The sequence below is a fragment of the Pterocles gutturalis genome, unplaced genomic scaffold (assembly GCF_000699245.1).
Source record: "Pterocles gutturalis isolate BGI_N339 unplaced genomic scaffold, ASM69924v1 scaffold24949, whole genome shotgun sequence".
Lineage (NCBI taxonomy): Eukaryota > Metazoa > Chordata > Aves > Pterocliformes > Pteroclidae > Pterocles > Pterocles gutturalis.
Genome location: NW_010129068.1, coordinates 80601 through 102480, shown reverse-complemented (window position 1 = coordinate 102480; position 21880 = coordinate 80601). Strand labels below are relative to the sequence as shown.

General features: G+C 43.3%; 1 protein-coding gene across 1 annotated transcript in view; it reads right to left on the bottom strand.

Annotated features, from left to right (window-relative positions):
* The window catches only part of OBSCN (obscurin, cytoskeletal calmodulin and titin-interacting RhoGEF), a gene marked incomplete at both ends in the record, with an annotated part of 105657 nt that overhangs the window by 5904 nt on the left and 77873 nt on the right, over positions 1 to 21880 (bottom strand). Inside the window, 13 exons of the mRNA XM_010079841.1 lie at positions 369 to 467; positions 573 to 605; positions 1033 to 1230; positions 1973 to 2091; positions 2462 to 2540; positions 2888 to 3166; positions 3771 to 4197; positions 4243 to 5120; positions 6229 to 6501; positions 7925 to 8212; positions 9967 to 10239; positions 10903 to 11175; positions 20908 to 21177. Of these exons, the coding sequence (XP_010078143.1) occupies positions 369 to 467; positions 573 to 605; positions 1033 to 1230; positions 1973 to 2091; positions 2462 to 2540; positions 2888 to 3166; positions 3771 to 4197; positions 4243 to 5120; positions 6229 to 6501; positions 7925 to 8212; positions 9967 to 10239; positions 10903 to 11175; positions 20908 to 21177 (3489 nt within the window). The remainder of the gene's footprint in view (positions 1 to 368; positions 468 to 572; positions 606 to 1032; positions 1231 to 1972; positions 2092 to 2461; positions 2541 to 2887; positions 3167 to 3770; positions 4198 to 4242; positions 5121 to 6228; positions 6502 to 7924; positions 8213 to 9966; positions 10240 to 10902; positions 11176 to 20907; positions 21178 to 21880) is intronic.

The following is a 21880-nucleotide window of genomic DNA, read 5'->3' as shown; positions in this document are numbered from 1 at the left end:
TATTTTGATCTGTTTCCTGACATTTTCCCAACATCAACAGGCATAATATGTAACAGAGGAACGGAAACCTTTCTACAGCACACTCATAAGGTCATTAAAACTTTTTGTAAAACCAAAACTGTTAATCAACACATCTTCATAAGACTAGTAAGTGTTTTATCCCTGTTTTTACATACAGAAAAATGGAAGATGAGTAAGACGCTTTTCTGTAAAGCACATAAAGTCTCTTACAATGTTGGGAATAGAGTCCCAGACTTCAGATACAGGAGATGAGGTTACCATGGCTTGGGCCAGCGAGAGTCTAGAATGTGTCACGAAGTGATGCAATTTAAGTGTTATGCAGAGAGGCAAGGTATCTAGCCACTTACCTTCAACTTTTACAGATAACGTGATGCTTGCACCTTTTTTCACCTTTTTATTAGTAAATCTTTCTAGGAACCTTGGTGGTATCAGCTGCTCGTGGGAATCTGAAAATGACATTATTGATGAAACATGGTGACACCTTCTGTGTGAGTTCAGACTACTGAAAAATTCCTGGGGGTTCTGCTATCACCTGCTATGGCTTCTCTCACCTGTTTCTGATGGCTCCTCTTTCTCATCAGGATCTGTAACACAAGGGGAATAAACAAAATGACAAATATAAATGCCTTTCTGTCCATGAGTTGAATAATTTTAAAAAAATATTACTCCAGGGAGTTACTCCTTGCAGGAGATATTACCTAGAAATGTTAGTATGATGTCTAAGAGGCCCTCAGTTTTAATAAAATGAACAATTAAAGTTAATAAGGTTGGCAGGAATAAAGTGTATGTTTATGAGACAACAGTCAGACCCTAGAGAAGTGACATATCTCATCTTCAGAATACACAATACATTTATAGGTGAACCAAGATTAAAGCAAATTAAAGCATGCAATCTTTTATCTACAGATTTCCCCACCCCCCTTGACTTGCCTTGGTAGGCTATCTCAAGAAAAATAACTATACAAAATTGAAATAGAGGAAAGCAGGTGCCAAAAATAGTCCAGTACCTACCTTTGACTACCAGCCTGGCTGATGAAAACGCAGAACCAGCAGAGTTGATGACAAATATTGAGTACTGGCCAGCATCTGCCTTAGTGACGTCACGAATTTCCAGCGAGTGGAATTCCTGTTTATCAGTCTTGAGGATGCGATCCGAGGCCTTTAACGGCTGTCCGTTTTTGAACCAATAGAGACGAGGCTGCGGGTACCCTGCGAGGAGCAGTTACAGACACGGAGAACAGAAAGCATTGGCAAAATCCATTTGGAGCATCTCCAAAGAGGTAGATCCTACTGAGCAGGAGCCAAGGAATCCTCAGCTCTGCCCAGGGCTGCCTCTTCAAGGATTTACCCAATTAGGAATCACTGGAAATTCATTAAATTCTATTTATCTGTTAAGGTTCTTTCCCATCCCTTCAGTTTCTGGCACTGCCCGTATTGGATGCATGTGCAAATGCCTTCCATGTTGGAAAGGTAACACTTAGGTCTGATTTGCAACATACACAAAGAGAAAAGTAGAAGCCAAAACATTTCTCAGCATTTTTATAGGCAGCAGTCAGAGAAAACAGGAGAATCCCTACCTCTCCCTACCACCTCATAGAGTAAGAAGTCTGTTTCATTTATTAAAGAGAATAAAGGACACCCTCACTATCTTTTTTTTTTATTCCTTATTGTTCTTCCATCACTAATGGTCTCAGAGGATTACAGGACTCAGTTTTCACAAGTGTATGCTTGTGATTATGCCTGGAGTCATGGACACAGAATGAGACACTTAATCTGCCCGAATCTGCTGCAAAAGTCAAAGTTCATCATCATGAACACATTTTTCTAGATGGTTTGTGCAAAGGTGGTGCAAGATGCATGGACTGGGGTCGCAGCTGCAGAAGAGCGCATCAGAAAACGTTATCCTGACAGCGAACCTGGAACAAAGGACAGTACTGTGGGCTCCCCTCACCTTTCACCTTCAGGTGAAATTTCGCCAGTGATGCTCCAGGTGCCACATGAATATCATGAAGCTCATCGAAAATCTGGGGCAATTGCTCCTCCTCAGTGGTAGATTCCTCCTGTTCTCGGCTAAGAAGCAATTAGAATTAGAAAGAAGAAAGTCAGCGAGCCAGAGAAGAGTTAGGAATCAGCATCACCTATTTTAGGTTAGTTCAGTCGGTGGGTTTTCTCATCATGACAACAGATCCAGCTCCATATGACATTAAGAATAATGGAGTCATGCTGTGAAGAAATATCCAGGCTAGCCTGAAGGCAGCCAGAGCATGTTTATACATGATCAACGTCCAGCTGCTGCAGTTATTGCATCTCAGCTGGTCTGGCTCGTCCTTTACAACATTAAACTGGCCCTGCCAGATATAACAAAACCAGGTTTGATATAAAGATACATATTGATCTTCTCAAGTCAGAAGTTAGAAAAAGCTAGAGGTTGATATTTTACCTTGAAATATATTCTTTGGCACTGTAGTAAGAGGAGGTCTCTGTTGCATCGGCTGCTGTCTCATAGTCGGTGCTGGTCACTGTTAAATGGAAAAGAAAGTGTCTTCTTTGAAACTATTTTTCATACTACAATTATAGTTTCCCTACTCTTTTGAGTGACTGGTGGCTCAATTTCACACTGCTACTGCAACAGGGTCCCACATGACCCTGGATTACGAAAAACACTTCTGATTATTTGAAGAGCTTTGCTCTGAGCCTTGCCTTGGTGTTGGCAAAATCCCAATGAACCCAAGAGGTTTGCAAGTGGAACATTTTGTGGGCAATACATACATTTTTTTAAAATATAAACAGTGTTTGTCTTGAAAAAATATTTATCCACCTCTGAGGAGGATTCTTTCCCTTTTTCTACAGTGCTTTTGAGACTTACAATCCACTCGAAGCTCAGCCTTGGTTGAAGCAACTCCCATGTTGTTTTCAGCCAGGCAACGGTAAACTCCCATGTCAGTGGGGACCACAGCCGTGATGATCAGCTGATGGCATCCTTCTTGGTCCTCATTGATCATGTAATGATCGTTTTCTTCAATAGCTTTCCCATCCTTGAACCAGCGAACCGTGGGGAGTGGTTTGCCAACAACGATGCAGTCAAAGCTGACTGGGTATCCATCCTGTACCTCTTGGTTCTGGAGCTCAGTCAGAAACACGGGAGCTAAATTCAGGGTAGCCAGGAGAGAAAAAAGAGAAAATGTGGTCGTGTTGTATTTTAAGAGCACTGCTGTCCAGTGCCAGAACACTTCTGGCTTCTAGGTTTTTAATTGCAGAGTGATATCTTTTCTCTATGACAATGGTCAAGAAAAAACTCCCTGCCAAACATTATGAGGATATTCCGTAACACCGTAAGCACTGCAATACCACAGCTGGAAACTATACATTGCCTTTGCTCCTCTCATTGACAAAAACGTCTTTTCTCCCTCAGGGCTGGTCTGAAAACAGTTTCGTTTATTTACGGGTAATAATCATTGCATTTATAGCCATATTGTTCTAGTAGAGGGCATTTCTATTGTGAAAAACAGCTTTATAGATAAGTCAGCACTTTGCAACCCCCTCCTTTATCACTAACCTCCCTCCTCTCCCTCAAGATGAAAAAATATAAAATATTTTATCTGTTTTTCTAAAAGGGCAAATCTTCCAGGAAAATTTCTTTGCCAAATGAAAAACAAAGGTTTTTTAGAAGTTATTCGTGAGGGAAAGGATAAAATTCTGACCTGTTCCAGCTGTCTTTTCTGAATAATGAACAAGTTTGTTTCACCTACCTGTGTCAGAAGTCAGCAAAGGCGGTGGAGGTCTCACGGCTGGTGGTGCAAACTTCCCATGGATGGGTGGTGTGGCTTTCCCAATACGCAATTCGATTTTTTTAGGGCCTTGTTCCAAAATGTCAATCTCCACAGGAATTCCCAGAGCACCAAACATCTCTCTGAATCGAGTGGCGGCAGTTTTTGCTTCGGACAAGATCTCAAACTTGATGTAGATGTACTGATCATCCTCACGATACGTCTGATGGTCGACCACCTCTATGTCCCCTTCATCTGCGCTGACAAAGAGCTCTTCCTCCACATCAGATATCTCTGTTGAGATCTTGGCCCTGAAGAGTCTGTGAAGTCTCCTTCCTGCTTTCCGGAAAGCATCATCCAGCTCACTCCCAGACGAGCTCTCTGTCTCGCTGTCGGTGCTTTGTTTAACCTGCTTCTCCTTACGAAGAGCTTGAGGTTCTTGAGTGCCAATAACCACCTTAGCACTGTGGGAAACCTTCCCAAATTTATTGGATGCCTCACAGGTGTATTTACCTGCATCTTTCCTATCCAGGCCAGTGATAATCAAAGAGCAGGTCCCATCACTGTAATTGTCTATGTGATAATAGCGACCATCGGAAAGCTCTTCTCCATCTTTCAGCCAACGGACTTTCATGTCAGTTTTGCTGTGGGCCATGCACTCGAGGTGGAGAGTGCTTCCAGGTTCACCAGAGAAATCTTTGAAGGTCTCAGTAAACACCGGACACTCTTGTTGCTTGATCTCTTTCCTGACTTTGTAGCCTTTGAAAGCAGCCTGGATTTTCACAGCAGCCTTGTTCATAGAAGGATCATCTGGTATTTCTGGTTCAGCTGGCTTAGCAGCTGGGGCAGCCACCACAGTCTCCACGCTGGATGTCTCCCACTGCTTCCATAATTTGCCTGTGGAGATGGACTGAACCTTGCTGGTGACACTGACACTTTTCTTCTCAGCTTTCTTGAGGTAGTGCACCAATGAAGGAGTCCCAGCTCTAGACTCATCATCTGAGCTTGTGAAAGATAAATCTGCTTCTCCTGTCCTAGCCAGCTCATCACATGTGGAGTACTCCTCCGAGTAATAGTGAGACATCTCCGCTTCCTCCTTCCTCAACTTCTGAAGCTTCTCATCCTCCTCAGGCACCTCGCTGATGGAATCCAAGGTGGGCTCCCGGCTCATCCTTCGTTTCTTGGCTAGGGCTTCCCAGAGGAGGTGAAGATCTCCCTCCTGAGCAGCCTCAGGGGGCAAGCTGGGCTGGACATGGCCATCCACCAGCTCTTCTGGTTGGCTTGCAGGGGGTGCTTCCTTGGCGATCTCTTTTAGCATGGTCACTGTGGGAACTGAGGAGAATTACATTGGTAAGATGATGGTAAAAGACAAAGTTTGTGAGTAAGCTTTGAGAAAACACATGGAAATGTTATTCTAAAGCCTGGGCAGAAAAGTATCAGTGGCATTTAACTAAGCGTTCTGTTGAGAATAAAATGGGAATTTAATATAACTGGACAGGGTCCTGGGTGAGTTGTTGACTTGTTGTAGGTGACTCTACTTTGAACAGCGGGCTGGACTACACGATCTTCAGAAGTCCTTTCCAACCTCAACTATCCTGTGATTCTATGCATGCACTTAAAACATGACCAAACAACAATTTTTTTATTCCTCACACATTTGAACCTTTTTCAATGTTGCAGTTTATTAATATCTAGTTAAGACTGCCAGTGGAGCCTTGAAAGCTATCCAGGCTCATCCTATTTCACAGCTAGAGAGAGCTTCACTGTCCTGAATACATCTCCACTGGCTATAATGGGAGCTGAAACTCCCACCCCATGTGGATGCAGCTGCCTGTTTAGAGTTGTCCAAGTCTGAAGGCTTGCCTCCACATAGCGCCCAGTGCCACTTGAGATGCTCCAGGCTGTCTGGGACATCCCCACATGTGGCTCTCAGATGCAACGCAGGACCTATGAGTGCTCTGGGTCTCTCTGGAGAATGAAATGGAGGCCAAGAGTGATATCTTGAAGTGCCTCAATGGCACTAGATGCCTATGTGTGGACCACTGAATCCCACCATAGAAGCACAATTCAGCTTCCCAAGCACTGTGACCCAAAACCATTTAGGATGTCTAGGATGGCAGATACCATGCAGGACATACGAAAGAGCCCTCAACTTCTGAAGTGGAAGCTGGTGGCCAGGCAGAATTCCCTAAAGCATCTCAAAAGGCACCAGAAACCCATGTAGAGACAATTTTATCCTACCTTGAATATCTGACTCAGGAATCTGAGTAGCTCAAAGCTCAAAGAAACATACAGGGCAATACCAAACAAGTATATAAGAATTCTTTGTGGATTGTTATCAGCTTGCAAAAGAAAATTAATTCCAGTCTAAGCTGTGGAGATGCCCCCAGATGTTCATGAATACAACTGATCTAACATCACAGGAATGCATTCTCTGTACCTTCAAGACACAAGCTGGCAGCAGATTTGACTTCTGGAGAAACCACACAGGTGTATGTGTCTTGATCTTCAGGTTTAAATGAATGTATAACGAGTATCTGCTTTTTTCCATCAGAGAGGATCTCGTATCTCCCTCCGGCTTTTACTTGTTCTTTTCCTTTGAACCATGTCACTCTCTCTTCAGGTTCACTTGATAATTTGCACTCCAAGCGAGCCACCTCCCCTTCTGAGACTGATCCTCCCACCAGAGGATGGGTGACTGTCACCGGAGGCTCTGTAATTACAAAAAAGTGAATTAACACAAAGAACATATCATAATCTGGCTTTAAGGCACTTGAGATCACTCTAGAAAATATCCAAGCATCCCATCCTTTATCTACAGATTCTTTAGCTGTTGTAGACAACCAAAGAGAAAAAAAAAAATGACTGGCAGCATCCAAAGTTTGCACTTCCAAAGATAAAATAACTTTACAAGCTCTCCCAGAGGTTAAACCAGCTCCATTTAAACATATACATGCAAAAGTGGTCACATTTTTCACATTCCTGTGTTTATTTGCTGGTCTTCATTTACCCATCACCAGTATTCAAGCAGTCCTACAGATTCTGGAAGATCTCAATGTTTAGAAGTGAAGCAGTTCTGAAGTGAAACAATAAAGAAACAATAAAAAGAATTAAAAAAGAAAGAGAAAGTTAAAAGCAGCATTCAACCCAGTCTTGAAAAAAATATATTTATGCTAGTTTAAGAATTAAAAATTTGCAAAAAACATAAAGAATAAAAAAAATTAAATTCTCTGTATCTTCTTTACTTTGGAATGACATATGGCAGAGTTACTCAAAATGAAGTCAAAGCAAATGAATTAAACACGGAGATGTTGACTGGGATGTAAAGGACACAGCTGAGTTCCCAAAAGCAGCACACTCCTGAGCATGATCTGCCCCCTCTGCACTTTTCACCAAGTGAGGGGACCACTGCCCAAAATGCCTTGGGTTTGCTGTAGACAAAGTCAGCACATACAGAGTTATCAGGGTCCAGCACCGGCAGTTGTTATATTGCAAAAACATCATTGTGTGTCTGAGCCTTAAGCAAAAGAAGTTTTTTTTAAGTCATTATTCACACTTTGAGGAATTTGTTGGGCACTCAGCTTTCACAGAAAGAGTTGCAAGAAAAGAAAGATTGGGGGAGTGGCTCTCCATCCCACCATAGCTTCCAGAGTTTCACCTATGGACACAAAGGAAGTGTATCCTCCAGCTTTTCTTTGTGAGTGTTATTGAAAAAGATATGCAAATAATATAAAGAAAGAGAAAGATGGGTGAAGAAGACAACACTACCCACCCCCTGCATTGCTACTAGGGCATTCCAACATGCCCCTTCTGAGTCATTCCATCCAAACTCCACCAGAAAAGACTCATGGTGATGGGACAACACATGGATGCAGTGCAGGCTGCAAGCCAGTTTGATGCAGTTTGGAGAAAATAGGTGCTGAGTACTAACAATGCAGCAGGTGTTGGCTCAGGGCAGCCCAGAACGATTTTTCCAAGCTCTTTCTCCTCTATTGTGTTGGCAACAAAGCACCGAAAGACGTTGCAGAGTGAACTCTTCCAGGAGATGCCTGGAACGGGTGAAGCAGGCATGCCATGCGAAACACAAGGCTTAGAGCAGCTCACAGTCCTCCATGGGGACATCTCTCCTTTCTCACCTAGCCGCACCATCTGAGGGAAGTGCACCGGCTCGCTGGCCCCAACTTTGTTCACAGCCGAAACACGGAATCTGTAGGGTTCACCCGGGGTGAGATCATCCACCGTAAACTCTGTGTTTTGAATAATGCTCTTGCTGCATGACTGCCAGCCAACACCTGGGATTTTCCTCTCCACGTTGTAGCCTAGGAGGTCACAGCCGCCGTCGCTCAACGGCTTGTACCAAGACAGAGTTACAGAGTGACTGCTCTTACATAAAACTTCTGGTTCTTCAGGTGGATCAGGGTGGGCTGGAGGCACAACAGAGGTCCCGTGATGTATGACATGAGCAAGAATGCTTGACACTAAAAAAACCAAGAGCCTTCTACAAGCAATGAGAAGGAAGCACAACAGATTCAATATTTGTCCTACTGTAAGTTGAGTGGGTACATGCCCACAACCATGGGACATACCTGTGCACCACCAAGTTCTCCATCTGCCCTGCCTAACGGCAAACATTCATTTTCCAACAGCCATCTCAGATGCTTAATGTCACATGTTATTGTGAATTTTTTCCTGCTACTTTGTCCCACCCAGCTCAAAATAAAGATGACCCTATGCTGTCCTTATTATCAAGGAACTTAGCTCAAAATTTCATGTACACTTGGGACTTGATCATGCATATTTCAGGTGTAACTTTAATGGAAATCAAGTTATCATTGAACTACAGAGTAACTCTTGTAACATAATAGCAACTCACCCAATTTTCTGTGCAATTGCTATATACGTCACAGCATCAAGCAATAACAGAATGGGAATGGTTTGGTGTCCTACCAGGCTGGCTACTGACGATCATACTCAGTACACTGGAAAATGTTCCTCACTTTGGCTTAGAAGACAGAAATAATTATTTTAGTCTTCTAGTCAAGGTATTTACCAAGGAAATGACCTGACACAATGTACCAGTCCAACAAATTAAAGGCAAAGAAGATCGACAGCCAGTTCTTTAAATCTGGGCACCACAAACATTTCTTTCTGCATAACACACAAGCTTCTTTTCTCTGTTTTTCATCCAAATTTCATGCAGAAAACCTGTCAACAGGAGGAATTAATGAGAATAGTGTTGTACAGTTCCTAAAATGTAGGTGCCCGAAATAAGACAATGCTGTTTTAAATCTGTCAACAACCAACGTTTTTTTTTTTTTTTTTCTTGTGGCAATGACTGGAATATATCAGAGACCTCTCCAGTTGCAGAAATCATTAGACAAACAGACTACCCATAATAATTTGAAGAATGGATGGTCAATCAGTGGCTCCTGAACATTTCCGCTACAGTGCGCAGCTAAAACACCTTGCCATTATCTCATAACCATCACTGGGGTTGTGCTGGTGTGACCATCGCTGGGTGACCCACCTGTCCCACTGTGGGAAGGAACCAGACCCTGGGTGCTGGAACAGACATTGACGAGTTGTTGGTCTAACCTGCCCCACAAGGGAACTGGGCAACTGCCATCTTTTCTACTTGGGAAGTACTCCAAGAGCTACTAACTCTTGGATCTCTGAAGAACACGGTGTGTGTTTCATGGATCTCACCCACATGAAGATTTGAATATGCAACTCATGAATCTGGAATACTGGTTGCCCTCCTCTTGAGGAGATATTAGCAGATTTCAAAGGGTTCTCTGCTGCCCTGGGTAATTTTTCTATGTGCACTTTTGTTCAGCTCCCTCCTGTGTTCCCATGTTTGCCAAGAGTGATGTTGAACTTTGAGTAAATTTATTTCCACTAGATTCCATGTTACATTTTTAAAAAGACTGCAGCTAAAGAAAGCTGGTGAGCATCTCTACCATTGTTAGCCTGATATGATTTTTTTTCTGATGAGCTGATCTGTTTCTGGTCAAAGAATTTGTTGCCCAGCAGCATCTTCTCAGACTAAGAACAGTGGCTGTGGATGTGCAAGGACAAGAGGAAGGAATCAGTACAAAGATCAGAAAAGTCAGTAATGTAGCTCAATACCAAAGTCTGAGGTTTCAAGTGCCAATGGGCTGGAATGACAGACACTTACCAATCACAGATAATTTAGCTGATGTGATTGCTTCCCTGGAAGCGAACGTCACCTCTCCAGAATGATGCAGTTGGGTTTTTTTCAGAATAAGTTTGTATTTGTTGCCATCTGCTTGTACCTCCCAGTCGTCATCCGGCTGGATCTCTACGTCGTTACTGTACCAGGCGACTTCATGAACTGGCACGGCTTCACTGAGCACACAGCTGAATGTCGCCTTCTCCCCTGCAGAGACTTCCACATCTGTGAGAGGCTGCAAGATCTGTAGGCGCCATCCTGTAGATAAAAATAGGCAATCAAACCCCTCTGTTACCAAAAAAAACCCCCAAATAAAAGCAAGAGATTTTGTGCATATTTATGTTGAAGCTCTGGACAATCAGACCAAGGAGATCATCAAAAGGGAGGGGGTTACGTTTGTCACTAGGATAGAAGGTATCACCGGGGACTGAAGCTTTCCAAAACTTTCAAGAGCAAAAACCAACCTAGCAAGGTCTTTCTTTCCCAAATAGCAGAAAACCACAACAGAGATACCGTGCTATGACTGAGGATGGTTGTTCTCGTACTCCGTAAGGGGTTCTGATCCCCACAGGGGTCTCCAGTAATCACATAAAATAGAGGGATAATATTTTTGCTGATATAACTCTTTAGAGCCTTGAAGCACCTATAAACACAACCCAACTCATCAGAATAATGACAACTGTAAGACAGTCATTTGCTGCTGACTCATTACCAACTGATGCTGCTTATGCCCACATCGTGGCATACGGAACAAGAAAAAAGGAAATTTTAAAACATCACCTGGTTATTGGGAAGAAGATTTAGGTAAGAGGCAAGCAACATATGCAATTTTTCCTCTGTGCTACTCATCATATTTTCTTGGTTCATTTGCCCTTTCCAACCAGAAATCTAAGACTCCCCATGCACGACGGCTTCAGTTACCTTTCACCGTCAGGAAGGCTGAGGTCACCGCGTCACTGCACATAAAAGTCACCCTGCAACTGTCCCGGGGAGTTAGGTTCTTCAGCAGCAGAAGATGCCTGCGCCCGTTTTCAAAGTAAACCATCTCCGTGTTTTCCGTAGTTTTGGCAGGTTCATCGTCAATCAGCCAGTTGTAATTGTAGCACTCGGGCTTGGAAAGATAGCATTCAAACAGGGCTTCTCCTCCTTCCACAGCTTCCACGTTCTCCAAGCCCTGGACAATGCTGTTCTTGGCTAGCAAAGAAGGACAACGAGCAGTATAAATTATTTGTCCACGCAAATCTGAATATTAATAAGTCTTGGAGGACTGGATGATTCCCACTGCTGGAAAGCTGGTGGAAAGGATGTAGATGTGATAAACTGTGCTGGCAGGTTGAGTTGTTAATTTCAACCACACTCTAATACAATACTATACTTAAAAACATTTTGAGTAGTGATATAATTTAAAAATAATGATAAACCTCTAAGACCTCTAGCATTTCATCTAGACTTCCTCCAGAAACCTGCCTTCTGTTTTTACAAATAAAGAAAAAAAAATGTTGGTGTTTATATGAATCAGGCTAACGGTAGATAAGAAAGGAAAGCTCAGGAAGGTAATCAAATTCCTTCTGTCCCACAGCAGGAAACATGCCCCACAGATCTCCCATCGTAATTGGGGAGATATGAATCCATTGACAGCTCATGATAAAATCTTACTATCTGTCATGCAAAGCAAAGGCAAGAGAATATTATAGCTATAGTGACTGTCATCTGAGTTAACAGCACATTTGCACGCCTGCCTCCAGGAAACACAAAAAAAAATTAAAATCTGCATTAACAGTATTTTGAACAGTAAATTTCTGAATTATTACAAAAGCTTTGTGATAATATATTAGGGTTTTTTTTATTATTTTATTTTGACTGTGTGGTTGACATGACATGCACGTACCTACACACTCCGTTTGCCTGCAGGGTCATGCATCAGTTGGCAGTTGTACATAAGCAATCATGATGCAAAATTAAATGTGGGCTGGTGCATGTGAATATAGTTCATGTTAGACCAGCTACATGGACAAATTACATGCACAACAGTGGGAATACATGGTTGAGTAAATACAGTTTACAGAAATAGCATACAATGGGCAGCATGGTCTATTATACAAACCAATGCCCCGAGACATTCCTGTTAAGATCTCTAAAACCATTATCTGAAACTGTTCTAAGAGAAAAAAAAAAAAAAAAAGGCAAAAAAAACCCCTTAACAATTTATTCAATAGCCAAAAAAAAAAAAAAAAAAGCATGAAAAAATTCAGCATTTGATAATAATCATACTTATGGAGAACAATGAAGGTTTTGTAAATCATTGGAGAATGTATGATTTTGTTAAAATGAATCCAAGCTGTTTATTTGTGCACTTCTGGAGTGCTGCTTTCCCTCCAAAAAGCAGACAATTGCAAATCCTACCTCCTCCGGGATGCTTTTAGGTTGTGTTCATTAACATATTTTTAAATCTCTAAAATGGAAAGCACTTATCAATGTAGACAATGTTACAGTAAATAATACCCTGCTCTTCTGTACTCACAACTCTGATTAGACAAGAAGGCATAATTGCCTAACAAAACACAAATATTCAGAAATCAAATCAGAACCACTCCTTGCTGATCACACTAATTCACTTAGTGACTGAAAAGAATAATTTTATACACAGCAGAAAAAAATAAGAAACATCAATATAAAATCCTAAACTTATTGTTCATTTTTTTATTTGCTGTTTCTCAGCGCCCTCACAGATGCTGATGACAAGTGAGAAGGTAATTACTGAATGATCAGTATTGGAAATAAGTAAAACACCAAGCTACCTTGGCTTGGCTGAAAATAAATTAAGTTCCATACTATTCGTTAGCTCCTGGTTTTATAGCTCACTGTGTGTAAAACGGCCTCTGTAACAGGAGAAAGTACTCTTATTATTCCTTTGGACCAACATTACACCTGTGATTCTACAATAACTCAGCAGGACACATCCCATTGCACCGATGTTCCAGTTCACTGTGGAAGAGGTATGATGTGTACGCGGTGCAATAAGTGAGCGTTAGTTGGAACAAAGCTCCAGTGAAACGCTGCGGTTTCATATTCAAGTCCCAACTACTTTCATCATCGTTATCAGTACTGGGGTGAACCCCAAAGAGCGGGTATCTGATGTGTCACTCATTGTGAGATGCTGCCATGACTTTTCCACCTCTTTTATTTGGAACCCACGATAGTCTTCCTCTTTGGCTGGAAGACCTCACCTTGAACATCAAGTGCAGCCATCACTTTAATGCCTTCAGCTTCACAAGAATAGATGCCAGTGTCTTCTGGTACCGTAGGTTTAATTTTTAGCATGCTTACATTCCAGTCCTGATCGATAATCACTCGCTGCCCATCTGCATGTATTTCCTGATCATTTTTCTTCCATATGGCGTGTACTGGCCTAGAATATTGGCATATGAACTCTGCTGTGCCATCTTCATCAACAGCTATATCCTGCATGGGACTGACCACTTCAATGGTTGGATCTGTTAACCAACACGTCAGGAAGGACATGCATTAGTGGATCCTCATGGAAATCGCAACTTAGAGATTTTTTTTTTTTTTTTTGACAAGCACAGAGCCTGTGGGAAGCAAGCAGAGTGACAGTGCAAGCAGGGAGCTGACTGGGCACGCTGGGGATTAGCAGTTTAGTCTGTGCTTGTGTCAGCATCAAGCAGGATTCAAGCAAAACTGGGATATTAGAATGTAACTATCACACTGGAAAATGGGCCACCAGCAATTAAGGCTTGTGCTTTGACAGTCCTGAATGTGAACGTCTGTGCAGAACATCTGCTGGCATTCCTTCCAGGCTTAGTTTTCCTCCCAGCACTGCTGAGAGCCTCTAGAATAGGACACACTGGATGGGAAACCCTTCTGCTTCCCAGAGGAGCGCAGGTCTGCGATGGAGGAGTGTGCTGGGTGGGCTGCCGTTGAGTGCTTCCCTGTAACGCTCAACCTCACAGAGCAATAGGAACGTGCCACAGACTCTACTGGAGGCTCCTTGTATGAGCAAACTGCAACCAGTCATTGCAAAAAAAAAAAAAAAAAACTTGCAACACTCAAATGCAAATCCTCATCCCTGCCCTGTGGTGGTGACGGCTGTGCGTCAGGAGTCATTGGCAGCATGAGGAGCAAAGCTCCAGGACAACAAAAAAGAGCAGTTCACAGGACACAGGTGGTTGTTTTGATTAACCGTGTCTTCCTCTGCAGCAGAGACATATTCTGGGGAAAAATAATATGATTTCCTTTACAATAGCTGATCTAGAAACGCAGTATGAATCACTGCAAGCTCAGATTGCGAGCCCATGAGATGTGGGAGCAGCTTGGATACACAGTTCCTCTAAAGAAGGTGAGATCCATGAGGCTGCTTTTAAGCATCCAATCTTTCTTTTAAAATATTAGTTCTGCTTCTCAGGAGGCAGCTGTAGGGCACACTGGATATATCTAACCTCAAAATATTGTGAGCTTCCTAAGCAGCCAAGGAGTCCCTCCTGAGACAGCAAATTGGATCACATTCATACAGCTGCAAATAAGCATGCTGAAAAGAAAAATCTCAATGCAGTCTGAAAATTGAAGTCTCTCTGCAGTGGCCTGCTCAGCAGAACGATGTAAACTCCCCCCCCTCCCCCCAAAAAAAAAAGAATTGATATGGCTACAATGACATCAAAAGATGACAGTCGGAAAAAAGATGATATTATGCCCTTATCTTTCAAATAGTTGTTCTGATCACAAGCCAGAGAGAGGACAAACTACACTGGCCCTCTGTCTGGAATGGTCCTGTTGAAAGTGGTGCATCAGGTTGAGGATTTGGGATGCTAGTGGCAGACCTTGGGAAGCAAAGATATTTTTTGCAAATGTCTTTTGGAAATGTGTTGCAATGTGATCCTGCTCTCCAAGGCTCCTTCTACCACTCCACGTGTCTGTGTGTGTGTTTATGGAGAGGCAGCATCAATGGCAGATCATGGAGGTGTTCTGGTTACACCAGGAGAGAAGAAACAAGAAGGTATCTGTGCAGATGGGGAGCACACTGCCGTCCCCTTTCATAAGATGCAGAGATGAGCTCCTCACAGCAAATGTCACCTCTGGTCTTGGAGAAGGAAAGGCTCCTGGCCACTGCCAGGCCAAGACCTTGGTGGCCCTATTGACCCATGGGGAATGGCAGAATGCTCCTGGGGACTTAGGAGCCAACATGTGCACTGGGGTCTGTAATCCTCACCCTGCCCAAGGAGGTCAGAAGGCAGCAGGTCCTTCAACCTCTTCCATTTCCCCCCACCCATACATGAAGATGTCATCGCACTGGGCCACTGAATGAACGCGGTTGTACGGCAATGATATCGTGAAGGGCCAAGAAGAAAAGCTGTCATAAAATCTCACTTATTATAAAATATAATCAGTTACAAGCTTGCTTTAAAACAAGAGAACGGGATGCATGGAAGAGAGAGAAAGACAACTTGTTCCTTTATGAAGACGGAACTGTTAATACCGCACGGTTAAAATTTTACTTTCCTGTTAAATCAAGTGTTATTGAGCACAGTGGAACTGGGGTGTTTTAAAAATACCTTTCTCATCCTAATCCAATTGTAGTCATATGCTGCTGTGATTCGGGTTCACATTAAAGAAATCTTGCCTTAATAGAATCACAAAATATCCATATACATGTGAGTACTACCATGAGCTGTGGGGTTGGACTAGATGATCCCCAGAGGTCCTTTCCGACATGAACGACGCTGTGGTTCTGTGAAATTAAAACTTCTCAGGAGCCCTTTATTTGACTGAGTAAAATACTTAATGATGCTTCTATTTTTAATTTGTATTTTAGGGTCACTGGAGTTTTTGCCTAAAGAGCTCAGGTTCTGTCTCTGGAAATACAAAACTCAAAAATGGTTACAAATGGACATGGGATTTGTGGGGTTTACACGCTGTCTTGGTGCTGCATCATTCTGATGTTAGGAAAAAGTGATCTGACGTTTTATCTTTGAAAAAAGTTATATTTTCTGAATGTGAAAAGGACTCATCAGAGAAGGAGACAAGAATCATTGACTACAATCCCATATTGTGGCTTGTGCCTGTTTTGGTGAATAGTTATAGTCTGGGGGTAAGATTTTAATGAAGAACTCTTAACCCTTTATATCTCCATATATACAAATCCCTCTTCCAAGCGAGGAATAAGCGTTACTTTTGTCTCAAAAATAACAACTTTTCCCAATGGCTATGAAAAGCCTGGATGTGAAGGAGCTTGCTTTGTCAAGTCTGGAGCTCAGTGTTATTTGCAGCTTGTGGCTACCCTTACCAAATGAGAAAAATATTTATTCAACAGACCGGAAAGCTTTGTTACTGCAGTGATGACCATTACTAGCCTGGCAGTCAACAAAAGAGGCTCATTTTGTAACTATGTTATCCCAACATCATACACCCTTTGGTTTCCAGGAACAGCTCTGGACCCATCAACGTAAGAGGCCAAAGTCTTGCCTTGGGAACATACTGAACGCAGACCAGTAGCCTAGCTATGGAGCAGCACGGTGGTAATTTTGTGAATTTTTATGGTATTAGAAAAACAGTTGAGGGGGGATAAAAAAATCAGGTGCTACCACAGTGGTTTACGTTCAGCTCTACTTAGATGTCAGGTGAAAGCAGCAGCCCTGACCCTGCAACACTTTCTCACCTGAACCACTCAAAAAATTGATGTGGTTGTAGCTGTAAGATTTCTGGTGTGAGTATGGGTGACTTGCAGAAGTGTTGGGTTGCAGGGCACAGAAGAACTGTGAAGGCATTTAGTAAGGGTAGCCAGGAAGGCAGAAGCACTAGCACACTGAGCACGTCCAGAGGTGGCCAGTTGTGTCTTTCTGACAACAAAATACCTTTGACTAATAATTTAGCTGAAGATATAAGGGACCCAGCTCTGAAGGTGACAGTGCCTGAGTCGTGGCATGCCACGTCATTTAGGGTCAAAGTGTGGATAATCCCATCCTGCTCAGAGATTTCGGTCACAAGGTTGTTGTGAAGGGGAGATCCATCGAGCCACCATTGCACGTTCTTCACGCCCGGGTGGGAGAGCTCGCAGGTGAACGTGGCCGACTCACCCACAAAGACATCTGCGTTCTTTAAACCCGAAACTATGACTGCTGCTTCTTCTGTATAACAGAGCGAGAGAAGGTGCCAAAGGAAAACAAAAGCATAAACACAGACATGTCCCATCCTGCAGAACCAGCCCTAGCGACAGTGCAAGTTGTTCAGGAGAGTTAAACTTGTAATGCTGTTCCAGTGAAAAAAATTTACATTTTCTTTAAGGCATTGAGATGCCACCTGAGATGCAAGCGCAGCGTGTCTGCAAACTCTGCTTCACTGGGAGGAAGCTCTGCTCCATGGCCAGGTCATGGCCATCTCTCCTGGGTGTTGCGACCATCTGCACTGACATGGTATGAGGTGGGAGGCTCTGCGAGGTAGTTTGTGATTCAAATGGGATGTTTACTTACAGTGCTTCGAAAGAGGAATGGGAAAATCAACAATAACAGGAGTTATAAACAATAATAACAGGAATTTAATCAATTTTTATGACTGTTACTCCAAGCAAATAATTTTTCTCCATCTGCTATGGTACACAGTGTGGTAAGTACTTTGAGCTACCCTAAATTATAAACATTGGTCCAACTGCAGCCTGGACATAAGTGTTTATATCTTCACGGAAATCAGGAAAGAAATGAATGGACTTTCAACCGTTTTCATATGAGACACATTCGCCCAGCTACTGTCAAAGATTTTCAAATAAGAAATCCAGGCAGCAAAGTCAAGAGCGTTTCCACCACATTTCCCCTTACCTTGGACATACACAGAACCTGTGGTGATCTCGTATCCGGTGCTACAGGTATAATCCCCACAGTCCTCAGGCTCTACACCATGGATGATCAGCTCAGCAATCCTGCCTTTCAGCTTCATCTCGTACTTGGCACTGGGCTGAATGACCACCCCTCCTTTCCTCCACTCCACCGGGGCGTTGGGCTTGGAGATCTCACAGTGCAAGACGGCTGTTCCCCCTTCTTCAGACTCTACATTTTTCAGCTCTTCGTTAAATAGCACAGGTAGTACTGCGGTGGAAAAGCAACTGCATCAGTGACAGCGCTCAGAGGTGAGAAATCTGCTTGTAACTTCTCCGACTTGGTGGTTCCCATCATTCTGAACCACAACTTGGCTGTTGGCAATGCCAAGACCAGAGCAGGGCTTTGAGTTGAGCCATTGCCGGACACTCATTGGGATCAGGTGCTGATACAGTGAGGGTGTCCACCACTGCTCCACAAAGGTTTGCCACAGGTCACAGGACCTCTAAGTGGTTTCACGTGGGCACACACACAATTTTCAGTGTAAGCAGTTAGAGGTACAACAGTACCAATCATAGTATTTAGACATTATATTGATGAAACCACACACTCTGAGTTAGAGCTCGTTATGGGGGCTAAACTCAAGATCTAAAAGCATCATCTTGTTGCTTTAAAATGAATAAAACATTAAAACCAATATATAAAAGAATAAGTTGAATGAAACTGTAAGATCCAAAAAAGTAGCCACTAGAAAAAGAGCAACAAATCCTGGGCTGCTCAGATTCTACTGAAAATGGACCGGTTCTAGGTATGGTGAAATACTCCGGGGTCTGATATTGTCAGGCAGCAGACAGGTTTTCTAAATGCTCTTGTACATACCCTCCATCAGCACCAGCTGCAGTTTTACTCCCAATTCTCACAGTGAGTTCAAAATCACAACTGCAGAAATAGAATTGGGTTTACAAGGCACTAGATCCTTCTTTGAAGACCAGATTGCTGATCAAACCCTTTTTTTTTTGCAGTTGTAACTCACAGATAATGACAATGCAGTGACAAAACTTCCTTATCACCCCTAGGGAGGACAGCCACAGACATGACTTCTCTGCCTTCAAGCAAGGCTTCTCTTACCTTTGACTTGCAAGGATGCGGTGGTCTGCTGATCCCCCGAGTCACACGTGTAATCACCAGCATCCTGAGCCTCAGCGTCATAGATGAAGAGCTCAACACGCGTCCCCTCTTGCCGGATCTCATACTTGTCACTCGGCTGCAGGACCGTATCTCCCTTCCTCCACTCCACAGATGCGTCGGGTTTCGTCAGCTCACAGTACAGCATGGCTGTGCCACCTTCCTCCACCTCCTCGTTCTTCAGCCAGTGTTTGAAAAGCACGGGCAGGGCTTGGAAGGGGAAACAGTGCAAGAAGAAAAAAATGGGTGAAGCAAAAACAGGAAATGGAGGAATGCTTTATTTTTAAGGAACTGTCAATGGTAATACTGTTCATGATGTTCATGTACAATTCAGCTTGTGTTTGCCTGATAGAGACCTGCTAGGGGCGAGGATGTCTAGGTCTAAGCCAGACAGAGGAGGAGGAGGAGGGAGAAGAGTTAACCAGAAGAAAAAAATTCAGTTCTACAGGAGCTGCATTTCTCTCCCCATACTCTAGACTTCTTTTCACAAAGAATTCCCAACTAACAACTTCAGCAATAATTTCTGAAGCCCAGAAGGTTTTTCATCCCCAAAATAAAATCATGGAACAGGATAAAAGCACTCAAAAAATACATACCTGCAGACCTGAGGCTGCACCATTTTAAGAACAACTTGAGATCATGCAGCCAGGGACCAATTACATATAATTGTCAGAAAAATACAGAATAATTAAGGCTGAAGGGACTTCTAGAGATCTTCCAAGGATGGAGACTCCTCTGCCATTCTGGGCCCCAGTTCCAGTGTCTGACCACCACTTCATTGTGAAAGTTTGGGGTTTTTTCCTAATATGAATTTATCTTGCTGCAGCTTGCACTTGTTGCCTCTCGTCTGTTTAGTGAGCATCCCATAGAAAGTCTGTTGCTCTCTGTAGACCCTCACTAGGTAGCTGCAGACAGCAACAAGGTGCCCCTCAACCTTCTCTTCCCCATGCTGAACAAACACAGCTACCCTGCCTCTCCTTATACTTCATGTGCTACAGCCCCCTAAAAACTCGATGACTTCTGCTGCGTTTGCTCCACTACCTCAATGCCTGTCTTCTGCTGGGGAGCTCCAAAAAATTGATGTGAACACCTCTCACCACAGCTGAGCAAAGAGGAGATCATACCTTTAACCTCTAGCCTGGCACTGGTCTTCCCATCAGCTGCATGGCAGCTGTACTCCCCTGAGTCCGCAGGGTTCACATCGTGGATGACCAGGGTGTGCACGTTCCCCTCCTGCTTGATGCTGAACTTCTGGCTGGAGCGGATCACGGATGTGCCTTTCTTCCACTCCACTGGGACATCAGGCTTGGACACTTCACAGGACAAGTGAGCTGTGCCACCCTCCTGTAGCTCCAAGTTGTGGAGAGCCTTTACGAAGGTGACCGGAGCAACTGTGGGAAAGAAGGTGCCAACGCTGCTACAACCGCCCAGTCCAGCATCGCCCCCAGATCGGAACTGGGTGCCCATTGTGAACCAGATCAAAGAGGAACAAACAAAACAGGGTATTGACACAGCCCATCTTTCAAAATCATTCTACAGAACTCAATGGAGGGTCTTTCAGAGGTTTTGAATTTATTTTTTTTCGAGTAAATATGATCTAAAACCATCATAAGCAGGAGAATAATTCAGAGCATATTCTTGACATTCTTCAGCATTGATTCTGACATATGTCAGCTGCTTGTTTCGGTATAAGTTGGATGGACTTCCAAGGATGCCTGCTTCACTCCATGGACTATAAAAACGGACTAAAAAGACTAGCTCAGACGTACATATCTGCCTCTTAAATGCTTAAATTAGATTAGCCAAATTTCCCAAGGTTTCCAGAGACCCCTCCTCCCAAATAAACCTCTCCAGAAGCTAAAGCAATATTGATGATGCCCATCAGTACCTTCTAAATCCCTCTTCCTAGGAGGCTGCTCACCTTGGACCGTTAGCTGTGCTGCTGAGGTATGCTGCCCGACTTTGAAACTGATGGGCCCGCAGTCTTCTAGTGTCACCTTCCTCAGGATCAAAGTGTGACGCGTCCCTTGGACTTTGATCTCATTCATTTCGTTGGATTGCAGGGGAACATCCCCCAGGAACCACTGGGCATCCTGAGTGGTTTGCCGGGACAGTCTGCATTCAAACACTGCGTCTTCTCCTTCATACGAAGTGACGTCCTTCAGCGTCTCCACTATGGTTGCTTCTGGTTCTTTATGGAAAGGTCAACAGAGTTTGAGGTCTACTTTCAAGTGATGCTTCCTGGGTTAAACATTTCATTATGCTCTTTCTTGACAGTACAATATTATTTGAAAGAGCAATCACAAAGCACTAAGCTCTAAATGCGTGGAAGTGTAGTTACACAGGCAGGTAGTAACTTGTCACATTCTTACAGATGCATATGGTATGTATGTGTGCATATATGTTATGCAGATATATATGTTAGTCTATAAAGTATGCATGTTATACTGTATTGTGTTTAATAAATATTTGATACACACACATTTATAATGCAAGCTATGCATCCTGAAAACACTATAAACAGATTTTAGCGGGTGACATTACTGTTAAACCACAAAACTACTGACCAAAGACCCGTTTCTGATTCCCTAGGCATAGCTGGCCCAGTTCTTATCCTTCTGAAATCACTCTTCATTCTGAAATCCCCATGATTCATTTTGGACACAGGATAATGTCTAGCTGTCAAATTACGTCATCATGTGCCCCTGCCACGGTACCAAGCTCTGTTCAGCTCTTCCCCATGCAAAGCCCCACCTTTCACCAGCACAGCTGCAGTGGTTTGCTGGTCCCCTGTGTCGCACGTGTATTCCCCAGCATCAGCTGCGCTCAGGTTACGAATCGTCAGCTCAGCCGTGGACCCAGCTTGGTGCATCTTATATTTGTCACTTGGTCGC